This window comes from Dromiciops gliroides, chromosome 6 (assembly GCF_019393635.1).
Source record: "Dromiciops gliroides isolate mDroGli1 chromosome 6, mDroGli1.pri, whole genome shotgun sequence".
NCBI lineage: Eukaryota > Metazoa > Chordata > Mammalia > Microbiotheria > Microbiotheriidae > Dromiciops > Dromiciops gliroides.
This window is the reverse complement of record NC_057866.1, coordinates 210,000,572-210,014,448: the sequence shown is the minus strand read 5'-3', so window position 1 is coordinate 210,014,448 and position 13,877 is coordinate 210,000,572. Positions and strand designations below refer to the sequence as shown.

General features: G+C 40.6%; 1 protein-coding gene across 3 annotated transcripts in view; it reads right to left on the bottom strand.

Moving 5' to 3' along the window:
• Window positions 1-219: 219 nt before the first annotated feature.
• The window catches only part of SNX25 (sorting nexin 25), a 260,886-nt gene continuing 247,228 nt past the window's right edge, over window positions 220-13,877 (bottom strand). For all 3 annotated transcript variants that reach the window (XM_043972839.1, XM_043972837.1, XM_043972838.1), the window contains 3 exons: window positions 5,414-5,595; window positions 1,244-1,344; window positions 220-540 (listed from right to left, as the gene is read on the bottom strand). In XM_043972839.1, the coding sequence (XP_043828774.1) occupies window positions 460-540; window positions 1,244-1,344; window positions 5,414-5,595 (364 nt within the window). In that variant the 3' untranslated portion in view covers window positions 220-459. The remainder of the gene's footprint in view (window positions 541-1,243; window positions 1,345-5,413; window positions 5,596-13,877) is intronic.

The window sequence follows — 13,877 nt, the reverse complement described above, 5'->3', positions numbered from 1 at the left end:
AAACATCACAACAGCTTTTACATGAAATATTGCACCACAATGCTCTCTGACACACAGGAAAGGAGAGAGGAATGTTTGGAATCCTTAGTGAGGAGATGACTTACGTAACATTTGTTGGCTTTTACCACTTTGAAAGAAAACCATTTTTTATAAATGTTTAAAATATTTCCGAGATTCTTATCACTTATATCAACAATCAGTTCAATGAGTACTATGGACTTTAAGGTATTTATATAGCTGTTTATTTAAATAAAAACCAATAATTATACAGTGGCATATTTTCTATCTGACTACAGCATCAAATCTTTTCAAGTCTGCTTACTTCACATAAAACTAAGGGGAAAAAAACTGAAAATAAAAACCAATATAGTTCTCAATCAGCCCTCTATGGAAAAGAGGAAAATAATTGTCATGTCTATTATTACACAGACATTTCTCTAGAGGCTTTTTTGTGGTGCCTCAAACTTGACCGGCTTTAAGTTGATCTAAATGAATTCTCAGCTCAGGACACAACTCAATTAGCAGCAGTTCCATCAGCACCTAGAACAGGAAAGAAGAAAAATAAGTCACTGGAGTTTTCCAAGGACTTGATGAAATTCTGTATCAAAGAAAATAAATTCCCATTTTTCATTTGAATACTGAAAACAAAAGATGATCAGAATTCAGTACGGGGCCAAATTATTTTATTGAGCTTTTAATAATGATCAAATTGTCATAAAATATCTCATAACTATAAATCTTTTAAATTATTTTTAATTAAAAATCTATTTTCTCTCCCTCTCACCCAAAGAGGGAAAAAAGCAAAAACAAAAATAAAATCCCCATAACAAATATGTACGGACAAGCATAACAAAATTCCTTCCTTGGTCACATTAAAAAAAAACATGTCTCTTCTTCACTCTGAATCTAACACAATCATAATTCTCAGAATGACCGGGGAAGAAGGGGTTGGAGATTGAGTACAATGGATCAGATATAAAAGTCTGACACATTTTAAGATGTCTTGAAACTGAATATTTGGAAACTGAATCACAAAAATTAAAAAAAAACTTTATAAATGGATTGAATTCAATTCAATAAATGTTTACTATATGCCTATTACATGCAAGGCTCTGTGCTGGGTACTCACACAAGAAGCTAAGGAGGGTGGGAGGAATGGTTACAGTAGAATTAAAACAAGCAAATTTGAGGCATTAAAATTAAAACTATGGAATCTCTGGCTCTTATGTTTTAATTTACTCACATATAATAGATGCTTATTGGCTCTTGTCTCTTGCAGTGCATTGAATATTTTTATTATACCATGGCGGGCATTTTGCTGTCCAACTAGGCTCTGGAGCATATCTGGGGGAAAAAGGTCAATGTATATTTTAGAGTGCTGCTAATAATAAAGCACATAATAATTAGTGAGCAGCAAATATGTAATAAGATATTAAAACTGTTTTACATATGTAAACATTGAGAAATGGGGGTAACCTATGACCAGTCCATCTGGAAATATCTAAAAATTATAGTAAACTGCCATTTTAAAGATTTCAGTATTTAACTGTTTTCCTAAACTGTATTTTTAATGGGGTTATTAGCTTTTTTTGTGTCACAGACTCCCTTGTGTAAGAAAATAATGGGCTTTTGCCAGTGCCCAAAGGCCCCAGATTGATTTGGACTGATTGGATTGACTGGGTAATCTCATGAATCCTATGTACTTCACTGCCAAATAGTTTTGGGTTGTTTTTTTTTGGCGGGCCAATGGGGGTTAAGTGACTTGCCCAGGGTCACACAGCTATTAAGTGTCAAGTGTCTAGGATCAGATTTGAACTCAGGTACTCCTGAATCCAGGGCTGGTGCTTTATCCACTGCACCACATAACTGCACCCCCAAATAGATTTTTAACTACATAAAATACATAAAATTACAAAGGAAACCAATTACAATGAAATATATTTCACAAAATATTTCTTAAAACAACCAAGTTCATCAACCCCATTAAGAACTGCTGATTTAGGGGGCAGCTAGGTAGCACAGTGGATAAAGCATTGGCCCTGGATTCAGGAGGACCTGGGTTCAAATCCAGCCTCAGACACACTTGACACTTACTAGCTGTATGACCCTGGGCAAGTCACTTAACCCTCATTGCCCCACAAAAAAAAAAAAAAAGAAGAACTTCTGATTGCTGATTTAAAATCTCTAGGAAAGTCATGAAAATATTTTAAGATCAAAACCTATCTAAATTTAATTTCTGAAATGCAATTTTGATTTTCATCCCTCATAAATTAAGTTCCTAAATATAGCACTGATCCCCGACTAATGGCCTCCTCTGAACCCTCATCACAGCACAAAGGGCATGATGCTAAACTCAAGCCATTTAATTTGACTAAGCTCAACAAGCAGTTAAATTCCTACTGTATTCCAGAGAGAGGTAGCAGGTTCTACCGAGTTAGAAAGGCATTACTTATTGCATGGTCCTGGCAATTGACTGTGTGTCTACCTTCCAAAGTCCAGTCTGGCTAACTGAGAGGCTCACCACCAGAAGGATGGCCAACATTTGGTTACAACTAATCAATCAGTCGGGCAACAAGCATTTATTTGGCACTTACTGTGTGTGAGGCACTGTGATAAGCACTAAGGATACCAAGAAAGACAAAAACACAATCATTTCCCTCAACACACACACACACACACACACACACACACACACACAAGACACACAACACAAATGGGAGATAATTTCTGAAGGAAAGCATGAGCAATGGGGGAGGGGGAGTTGGTGGGGAAGAGAGACACTAGGAAAGACCTCATGCAGAAGGGAGAATTTGGGCAGTCTTGAAGGATGTGAAGGAAACCGAGAGGCACTGGTGAGGAGAGACAGTATTGCAGGTATAGGAGAGAGCCAATGAGAAGGCATAGAGTGAAGAGATGGTGAGTTGGGTTCGAGGGAAAGCAAAGATGTTGCTGAATCATAAAGGACATGGAGGAAAGTAACATGCAAGAAGACCGGAAAGGTGGAAAGGGAGCAGATTCTGAAAGGCTTTAAATGCTACATTACATTTTATATTGTATCCAGGCACTCATTGGGAGGCACTGGCATTTATTCAACAGAAGGGTGGCAAGACCTGAGGCAGGGAGACCAAGGAGAAGGTCACTGAAGCTCTCCAGGCAAGAGGTGGTAAGGACCTGATTTGGGTGATGGCTATATGAGTGCAGAGAAGATGTACATGAGAGATGCTGTGAAGGTAGAAATGATGGCACATGGTGAAAGACTGAATATGTAAGTGTGGCTGGGGAATCGAGGCTGACACCCTAGGAGGATGGTGCAGCCTGGAAAGTGATAGGGAAATGCAGAAGAGGGGAGAGTTTCGGGAGAAAGATAATGAGTTCTGCTTTGGAACTGGTTGGGCTAGAGACGTAGCAACTCCCACAAACTACTATATATTGAGATTTTAATGATTCTGTTTTATGGCGGGGGCGGGGGGGGGGGGTGGGACAATGAGGGTTAAGTGACTTGCCCAGGGTCGCACGGCTAGTAAGTGTCAAGTGTCTGAGGTCAGATTTGAACTCAGGTCCTCCTGAATCCAGGGCCGGTGCTCTATCCACTGTGCCACCTAGCTGCCCCTGTCTATTGAGATTTAAAGGGGTTAGAGTCTGGTTGGTTGAGGGAGGACCCACAATGCCAGAATCATGAATACTTGAAATGCCCAAGTATACCATATATGAATTTTTCATCAGATGCTGCCCTTTTAAAGACAAACCATGAAATGTCTCTCTTCAACAAAGAGGAAAGATCAAAATATAGATTATGTCGTTTGGAGTTGGAAAGAGATCTCCCAGACTCTTAAGTTAGAAAGGACTTCAGAGGCCAGCTAGTTTAATTTATACTGAATAACCCTTCACCCTCATCCTTGTCAAATGGGCATCTAACCTCTGCCGAAAAACTTCTAGCGACAGGAGACTTACTTCCTACACAAACAGTCCATTCGACTTTCGGATGGCTCTTATTGCTAGGAAGCTTTTCCTTGTAATTCAAGCCCAAACCTGCCTCCTTCAAATCCACCCCTGCTGGGGTCCAGAAGAAAAAGTCTAACCCTTCACCCCCATCATGGCATCTTAAATACTTAGCATCATAAATCTAATTCCAGAAGAGATCTATCTCAGAGACCATTTTGTTTTCGTCTTTGTCATTTAAAATCTTTTTTAAATTGACGCTTCTTTTTCATCTATTGTTACCCACTAATTTACTCCCTATTCCATCTCACTCTCACAATGAGAAGTGCTCCTTTGCATAATAAATATGTGTGCATGTACACACACACACACACACACACACACACACACACGCACACGAACGGCATGGTGGATGGAACACTGGGCATGGAACCAGGGAGACTGATCGTTCTGAGTTCAAATCTGCCTTCAGACACTTAGTAGCTGTTTGATCCTAGACAAGTTACTTAACCCTGTTTGCCTTAGAGCTGGAGAAGGAAATGGCAAACCACTCCAGTATCTCTGCCAAGAAAACCCCCAATTGGATCACTAAGGGTAGGACTCAACTGAAAACAATTAAACAATCTATACACACATAAGCATGCATATTTTCAAGGAAAATAATTCAATACATTGGCCAAGGCTGAAAATGTCTGCTTTGTTCTGCACCTCTACTCCATCACCTATTTTCTAAGAAGATAGGGGCATATTCCATCATTAATCTTCTAAAGTTATCATTTGCAATGGTATCGATCATATTTTTTAGTCAACTCCTTCACTTTACAAATGAGGAAACTGAGGCCCAAGGAAGTGACGTGAGTTGCCCCAAATCCCACTGTTAGTACCAAAAGGCTGTATCTGAACCTTGATCCTCTAACTTCAGAGGCAGTTCTTGAAGACTGACAATCCGTTTCTCCTAAATTTTGTTTTTGTTTTTAAACCAGATTGAACATTCCCAGTTCCTTCTTTTTTTGTTTGTTTGTTTGTTTTTTTGGTGAGGCAATTGGGGTTAAGTGACTTGCCTAGGGTCACACAGCTAGTAAGTGTTAAGTGTCTGAGGCCGGATTTGAACTCAGGTCCTCCTGAATCCAGGGCCCGTGCTCTATCCACTGTGCCATCTAGCTGCCCCCTAGTTCCTTCTTTAGAAAGATTTCTAGGCCCACATCTTCTTGGAGACATCCTCTAGTTGCTTTCTTAGGGGTGATATCATAGAGACCAAAATTTAATGCAAATTTTTCCTCTTTAGTCCTTAGTTATCCTGTTCTCTGAGTGTGTGCATTCTATACATACATATACATTTATACATAACATACACACATATACACACATATACACGCATGTAAATATACACATACATATATACACAATGCATACATGCACAAGGCACACATCCGTGAACATTACACAGATACACATACATGCATACATGGCTCACCTGGAATGTTTTCAAGTAGTTTTTGCTGTGCTCTCTGTTTAGTTTCCTGACTCTGCTCCTCACTCCTGGGTGGCATTGGTGGGGCCAACTTTCCATTTGGCCAAAATGCATCCCGAAAGACATTAATGTAATAAACTAACATTGGCTCGCTGAAGATCCAGTTCACCGTGTCCCGTATTTGCCTTGTAAGAGAAAAAGAGAATATCTTCAATCAGTTATTCAGATTTTTTTAAAACCCATCTTTACCCTCATGTCCTTTCTGAAAGGTTTTGAAAGCAGTTAATTGTCTGACAGATCAGAGCTCACCTGAGCTAAATGACCACAGTGGGAGCTGCACTCTGGCCTGTCATTGGCTCCAGAATCAGCTTGTTACTTATTTATCTTTTCTTGGTCCACACTTGGGATTTCATTGGCATGAGGAATTCCTGGTAAGAAAACTGCCTCTATCAGTGCATATCCATGATTGATGCGCAATGGAGCTGCCTGAGGGCACCAAGCAGTTAATGGTTTGCCCAAAGTGACAAAGTTTGCCAGAAATAGGACTTGAACCCAAATCTCCCTCTCTACTACCATGACTCTATTAAGGTGATAGTGGATTATCATTCTTCATTGGGATTAACAATTTACAATTGTCTCATTGCCACTGGCTTCTCTCTCTCTCTCTCTCTCTCTCTCTTTAGTGAGGCAGTTGGGGTTAAGTGACTTGCCCAGGGTCACACAGCTAGTAAGTGTTAAGAGTCTGAGGACAGATTTGAACTCAGGTCCTCCTGACTCCAGGGCCGGTGCTCTATCCACTGTGCCACCTAGCCGCCCCCACTGGCTTCTCTCTCTCTCTCTCTCTCTCTCTCTCTCTCTCTCTCTCTCTCTCTCTCTCTAGTGAGGCAGTTGGGGTTAAGTGACTTGCCCAGGGTCACACAGCTAGTAAGTGTTAAGAGTCTGAGGACAGATTTGAACTCAGGTCCTCCTGACTCCAGGGCCGGTGCTCTATCCACTGCACCACCTAGCTGCCCCCACTGGCTTCTCTTAATTAGAGTTCTTAACTTTTTTTTTTTTTTTGCATCGTGGACTGCTAAGGCTGCTGAAACCCATGGATCTCTTTTCAGAAGAATGGTGGTCGCCTAGTTTGATAACTGAAGGAAATGCTAAATTTCAATGAGAGGTTAGTGAAAAGAAAGATGTGACTTTCATTTTCCCTTCTAAATTCACAGACCCCTGAAATCTGGACTCATGGCTCCCAAGTTAAGAAGCTTTGCTCTAAATGTCTCCCTGGTGCACCTATTTAGTCTGCAAAGACAACGGTCGAGAGTTTATACACATTTACAAAGAATATTTTGTAGTGTCAGATAGTGTTTTATACTCCTCTATTTAAGGAGCAGGGGCAACTAGTTGGAATGCTGAGCCTCAAATCAGGAAGACTGCTTTTCCTGAGTTCAAATCCAGCCTCAGAGGTTTTCTAGCTGTGTGACCCCAGGCAAGTCACTTAACCTTGTTAGCCTCAGGTCTTCATCTGTAACATGAGCTGGAGAAGGAGATGGCAAACACTCCCAAATCTCTGCCAAGAAAACTCCCAACGGGGTCTCAGCAAGTCGGACACGGCATAGATCGGGAAGGGTCTGACAGAGGGGTAGCATCTGAGCTGAGCTTTGAAGGAAATCAAGGACTCTACAATGTGGAGGTGAGGAGAGAGTGTATTGCAGAGAATTGTGGATGAGAACCCGTTTGGTTGTGGTGTAGAATGTGTGAAGGGAAGCAGAGGAATGGGCAGAAAGTCTGAAAGAGGAGGTGGGACCTAGATGGGGAAGGGATTTCAATGCTAAGCAGATAAGTTTGCATTTGATCCTATCAACAACAGAGAGCCAGTGGAGCTCATGGAGGAGGAAAATAACCAGGCTAGATCTGTGCTTTAGGGGTATCATTTTGGCAGATTATTGTGGAGGAGAGAGTTGTTTGTCCTTTGGCCCCTGAAGAGGACCATGACATCGGGGTAATGTCATGACTTGCCCTGAACTTGATTTAAGTACCAAGTCACCAGCCTCACTCTCTCCTCCAGAGCCATGTAGGTCCAGAGGCAAGATATACAGACGACTGGAGATGGCTCCAAATGTTTGAAGCAATTGGGGTTAAGTGACTTGCTCAGGGTCACACAGCTAGATGTGAGATTTGAACTAGATCTTCCCAACTTCAGGGTCAGTGCTGCATCCACTGTGCCACTTAGCTGCTCCAGAAAAGAGAGACAAGGCTGGGAGATCAATTTAGAAGCTACTGTAGAGGTCTAGGCGGGAGATGCTGAGGACCTGAACTAGGACATGGCTGTGGGAATGGAGTGAAGAGCACAGGGAGAGATGTTGAGGAAGGAGAATTGACAAGACGCGATAATGTACTGGACATGGTAAATGAAGGAGAGTAAGAAGTTCAGGGTAACTGCCTTTTAAATTTTCATTGTCTTACCCTTCCCCTGTGGCTCAAAAAAATGGGCTCACGATTTGAAGTCAGGGGAGCTGGATGTTGCCACCTCTGATATTTAGCATCACAGTGTCAGGGATTTAGATCAAGAAGGGACCTCTGAGATTTTCTGAAATCATTTTAGGGTCACGGACCCCCTTAAGCAGTCTAGGGAAGCCAGTGGGCCCCTTCTCAGAAGGGTGCTTTTAAATGTAAAAAATAAAATACACAGGATTACAAAGGAAACCAATTACATTGCAATGCAGTTATCAATATTAAAAACAAACAAACACATTCATGGGCCTGAAATTAAGGAGCCTTACTCTAGTATAACCCACCGCACTTTAAATTTGAAGAAACTGAGGCCCAGAAGGGAGGGGACTTGTGCAAGGTCACATAACAGTTATGTGTCAGTGGTGTGTTTTAAGCCTGGTTCCCCCCTGAGCCAGTGCCCTCTTGACTGTACCAAACTAACACTTAACTGCCCATCTGACCTATATAACTACCTATGTGACCCTCATTTCTCTGGTCCCATTACACCCTCTGTAAAAAGAAAGGGTTAGGGGCGGCTAAGTGGCGCAGTGGATAGAGCATTAGCCCTGGATTCAGAAGGACCTGAGTTCAAATCCAGCCTCAGACACTTAACACTTACTAGTTGACAAGTCAGACTCAGTTTCTTCAGCCACAAATCTTTCGCATCTTCATGGTGCCCTCCAATCCCTTACCAGGCTTTGACTCCTACCCTGGCTAAAAACTCTCTCCCATTCCCATTCTTGACCCCATCAAGACTTCCTGTTCTTGACTATACCTTCTCTTCTTCTCTCAAGTCCCTTGACTCTTTATCCTATGATCAACGTAGCTCTGACCCCGCCTCATCTTTAGAGTACTCCCATTTTCCCTCTTTGTGTTCAGCTACTTATAATGGGCCCAGTCAACACAGTTTTGTGAATTTTTTTTTTCAGGATGAACGACATTTTTTTGAAGGACGAACAACAACCACAAAGCTGGAGGAAAAAGTCACAAAACTGTGCTGAGCCCATTACAAATGTATGTTCCATAGCCTCAACTGGCCCCTTTCTTATTGCAGCAAAGCAATCATTTTCTATCTCCCCATAACAATTCACTTTCCTTCCCACTACAGTGGTTTTTCTAAACCTTTTCATCCCTCCTCAAATCTCCCATAACTCTCCACGGCTTTGATCTAGGGAAGGTGTTACTAGTTGCTCATTTGATCTCTGGTATGGGCATCATGCTTGGGCAATGTGTGCCCATCTCTGCAAAGCTTAGTGACTCCAAATCCCCAGAAAAGATAGGGACCATAGACCCACATAAGAACTAAGGACAGTTAGGATAGGAACCCACATTCTTTTCTTCTCCATCATGCCAAGCAAGCTCCAAGGTTCATTGACTCAAATACTCATTTTAAAACAAAGATGCGTTTAAGGATTAAAAAAAAAAAGAATACTGTATAAACAACCCCAAAGTACTATTAAAATGTATATCTTGGGGCAGCTAGGTGGTACAGTGAATAAAGTACCAGCCCTGGATTCAGGAGGACCTGAGTTCAAATCCAGCCTCAGACACTTGACACTTACTAGCTGTGTGACCCTAGGCAAGTCACTTAACCCTCATGGCCCTGCCAAATAAATAAATAAATAAAAATCTATATCTTTCCCCCTCTACAAACTACCTGGTTCATTCATACACACTGTGTGAACAGATGAGAAAAGAAAATGGTAATTTAAACAACCTAAATTTTGATAAAAGGCCCTTATTCAGTGCCATAATCAAAGTGCTCTCCTTTCCTTTCTACCTGACTCCCCATTTAGACAAAGCCTGTAGGAGGCTATTAGCACAATTCTGGCTGGTGAAATTAAAGTGATTTGCACAACGGGAGGCCCAGACAGAACCAGCTGCCTCCTCACCTACTTCTCTAATAGCAGCAGAGCAAAGGGCAAAGATGGCTCAGAGACCCCGATCCTCAATGGCCCTCAGCCATCTTGTTGAAATGGATGTTACCTCTTCTCTTCTCTAACCTCAAATCAAATTGCTATGAGATGCCTGGCCTGCTTCCTCATAGACCACACAGGCTTATTTTAACACTTAAGAAACCAAAGTCTCACCAAGAACATTTCACTCATTTAGGAATTTATGGTCTAGTAGAAGGAGAGACTTGGGTTCAGGTCTCACCTCTGAGACTTACTAGCTATGGGATGATAAGCAAGTCAGTTACCCTCACTGTAAAAGTTTCCTCCTTTGTAAAATGGTGATAATTCCTGTAGTAACAACCTCGGGGGATTGTTGTGAGGCTTCAACAAGATGAGGGATATAAAGTAATCTGTGAACATTAAAGCTGTATGTAGGTACTAGCTATTAATATCAGTGTTCACTTGTGCCTCTGTTGTATGCTGCTTAAGTTCATAGAAAGTTAGGAGAGGAGAATGAAAGAGGTACTTGCAGCAGTTAAAATATCACAAGAGGAACTGCAGCTGGAATTAAAAGTGGCTTAAAGTGATCAGGAGAAAATAAGGGGGGAAATTATCAACATAAGCAATATAAGCAATAAAGTAGGATGCCAACAAATAGCAAGAGAAGTAATTAGCAAGAAATTCAGTATAGTCAAAGGCTTCCCAGGCTTCAAAATGTATTATGGAATAATCATTATAAAGGGAAATACAGGAAAAAAAGATCAATGGAACGGAAGCGAGAACCCAGAAACAGGCCCCATGGTATGAGAGAAATTGTTACCAAGTCGAGAAAAAAAGACTGGGGAATGGAATCATTATTCAGTCAAATCTATTGAGACAATTAAGCTAGTAAAAACTGGGTTTAGATCCACATTACACAATGTACACCAATAAATTCTAATTGAACCAATTATATAAATATGGGGAACAAATCACTGATTTTAGCATCACAAGGTCTGAATCAGAGATTGGGCTATAACACTTTCTAGCTATCTGAACTCTGACCAATCATTTAACCTTTAAATTCAGTTTTTTCATCTATAAAATATGGAGAGAATTACCCCCTGCTACTCACTTTATGAGGTTGCTTGTTGGGAGAAAAGTACTTTGTAAATCTGAGAGTGCCCTGGGAATTATGTACTTGCCATTATTTGGTGCTTGAAATAGGTGTATATTTGTCATTTTCTAAAGCTACAATGGGAAGGGAAATGGGCAGTTTCCAAGGGCTAGGAAAAAGAGATCTCTTCCCAAGGCGAAAATGTCAAAGACTAACGTGAAATGGTTTGCCCAAGCCAACTGAAAGGAGAAGTGATGAAAAGGTGGACAAATTTATCAATCATAATTCTAACACTGTGATTTTTGTGCTATAAAAATATGGGAATCCCCAAATATAATTAAACCACTAGAGTAACTCCCTCCTCCTCTCTTCACAGACAAGAGGTAATCATAGGTCCTTGAAAAGTATGCCAGTGGGGCATGAGTTTTGGAGGGTACTACTAAGGTGGAAAGGCTTCAAGCCTAAGATTGATTTAAACATCTTAGGTGTTATGACTCCATCTTAGACTTTAAGAGATACTTAGTTCACACACTCTAAGATTTATACCATGACCATGGACCAATATAACTCGATGTGGGGACACTCATCATCAAAGAGTTGGCCAACAGGTGTTGATTATTTAGAGTGGGAGCAGGGGCTAATAAACTCCTGCAATTGTCTACCACAGTAAGAGGGGACTATATCATTGGAGGAAGTAACCACTCTGATGAAATCATGACCTTTTTTGAAGCATTACAAGATGGACTAGAATGCAGACTCCTTGAGGGCAGATACTATTTTTGTTATTGTGTTCCTAAAACCTAGCACAGTGTAGACACTTATTAAATTCATGCACAAATGAATGAATGAATCAAAGCAACATAATGAATAGAAAATGTCCTTTTCTGCTCAAAAGTTTCAATATATAAAAGTTTGCCACATTCCTTTTCTAATTCTATGCATGTATTTAAGTAGCAAGTATGAATTAATATTTAACTGGAAAGAATTAATTTCATTACAAAATACCATTATATTTTAAGATTATAAAAAAGTATTTCCCCCCCAGATTCAATCCTATTACATTTTTGGCATCTGAATCATATTTCTATCCTAGAGAAGGTTATATTTTCAAGTCTCATGAAAGATCTAAATTTTGACTATAGAGGCACTTGAAAAAAAAAAGACCTCTACTAAAGCATCATAAATAAATGTCATCTAAAGGAAGGTATTTTATTCAAACTCTCCTCTCTTCTTACATAATATTGAAGCTCTGCTCGATGCCAGTTATATTCTAGGAATAAAGATTAATTGATGACAGATCTCTGGGGGCACTGAATGGGAAGATAGAACTCCTCATAAGCTGTCTCTTTGACAAACATTTTAAGTGGCCAAAATGGAGTTTGCCTTTGATTAAAACTCCTTAATCTCTGCCCCATAAAATAAAATTATGTGAAATATGTTTTTCTAAATTCTATTAGATGGTAACTCCCTTAGGACAGAGACTGCGTATTAGCAAGAAACTATCTCCCCAGGACACAAAATAGGAATAAATGAATGTTTGTTGAACAGACAAGTGAATAACTACATACACAAGAGCTTATCAAACATGCAAATTAAATTGCAAAGGTGAAGGTATCATCAACTACTTTTAGGAACTCAGTGATTACTCAAGAAAGAACAGTCGATTGTAGAGATGTGTTCAAAAGATCCATGATTTCAATAGTGTAAGTTCTCTCTCCTTTTAATCATATCACAACCTCTCCAATGATGCAGCCACAGATGGCAACCCTTTTAAGACCAAAGATTTTATGAGTTGCTATAATAAAAGAAGGGCAGCGAGGCGGAGCAGTGGATAGAGTGGCAGATTTGGAATCGGGAAGACTCATCTTCCTGAGTTCAAATCTGGCTTCAGAAACTAGCTCTGTTACCCTGGGCAAGTCACTTAACCTTGTTTGCCTCAGTTTCCTCATCTGTAAAATGAGCTGGAAAAGGAAATGGCAAACCATTCCAGGATCTCTGCCAAGAAAACCCAAATGAAGTGACAAAGAGTCAGACGCAATTTTTTTTTTTTTTAGTGAGGCAATTGGGGTCAAGTGACTTGCCCAGGGTCACACAGCTAGTAAGTGTTAAGTGTCTGAGGCCGGATTTGAACTCAGGTACTCCTGACTCCAGGGCCGGTGCTCTATCCACTGCACCACCTAGCTGCCCCCCAGACACAATTTTTAAAAATGACTGAGGGGGCAGCTAGGTGGCGCAGTGGATAATAAAGCACTGGCCCTGGATTCAGGGGTACCTGAGTTCAAATCCGGCCTCAGACACTTGAAACTTACTAGCTGTGTGACCCTGGGCAAGTCACTTAACCCCCATTGCCCCGCAAAAAACAAAACAAAACAAAACAAAAACAAAAACAAAAACAAAAACAAAAACAAAAACAAAAACAAAACAAAACAAAAAATGACTGAACACACATAGTAAAAGAATCAAACCATGCCAAACCAAATCAAGCAATGCATGTCACTTCAGGGCTACATGCAGACTATAGCATAAAGAAACAAAGCATGTCTTGTGTTTGCATTCCATTCCACTCTGGGCCTCATTCATTGTATCCAGGAGTGTGTGAACTGAGCATCTCTTAAGGTATGAGGTAGAGCAATGATACCGAAGACATTCAGATTATGTGCCATGACTGGAAGAGAACCTCTCCAAAGAGACCCTTTGACCTTGGCAGCTGAGTTAATTTGATCTTTCATGACCTCTGACTATCAAGGGGATGAGTAAGTCACTTGCAAGGGCAGAAATAAGAGGAAATTCTCCTATGGATGTGAACCCTTACTTTGCCACTTCAACCAACTGAAGAAGTAAAGGTGTTCTTGGCTGGGCCTAACTCAAGGTCAGTCCCTTATCATTTAGGTTTGATACTGAAACAGAATGAGACACTTGTAGATCATTCAAGAGTTAATGAAAAGAGATTTACTTAGCCACAGCAGAAGCAGGATATTCAGAAAGGCAATATATCGGG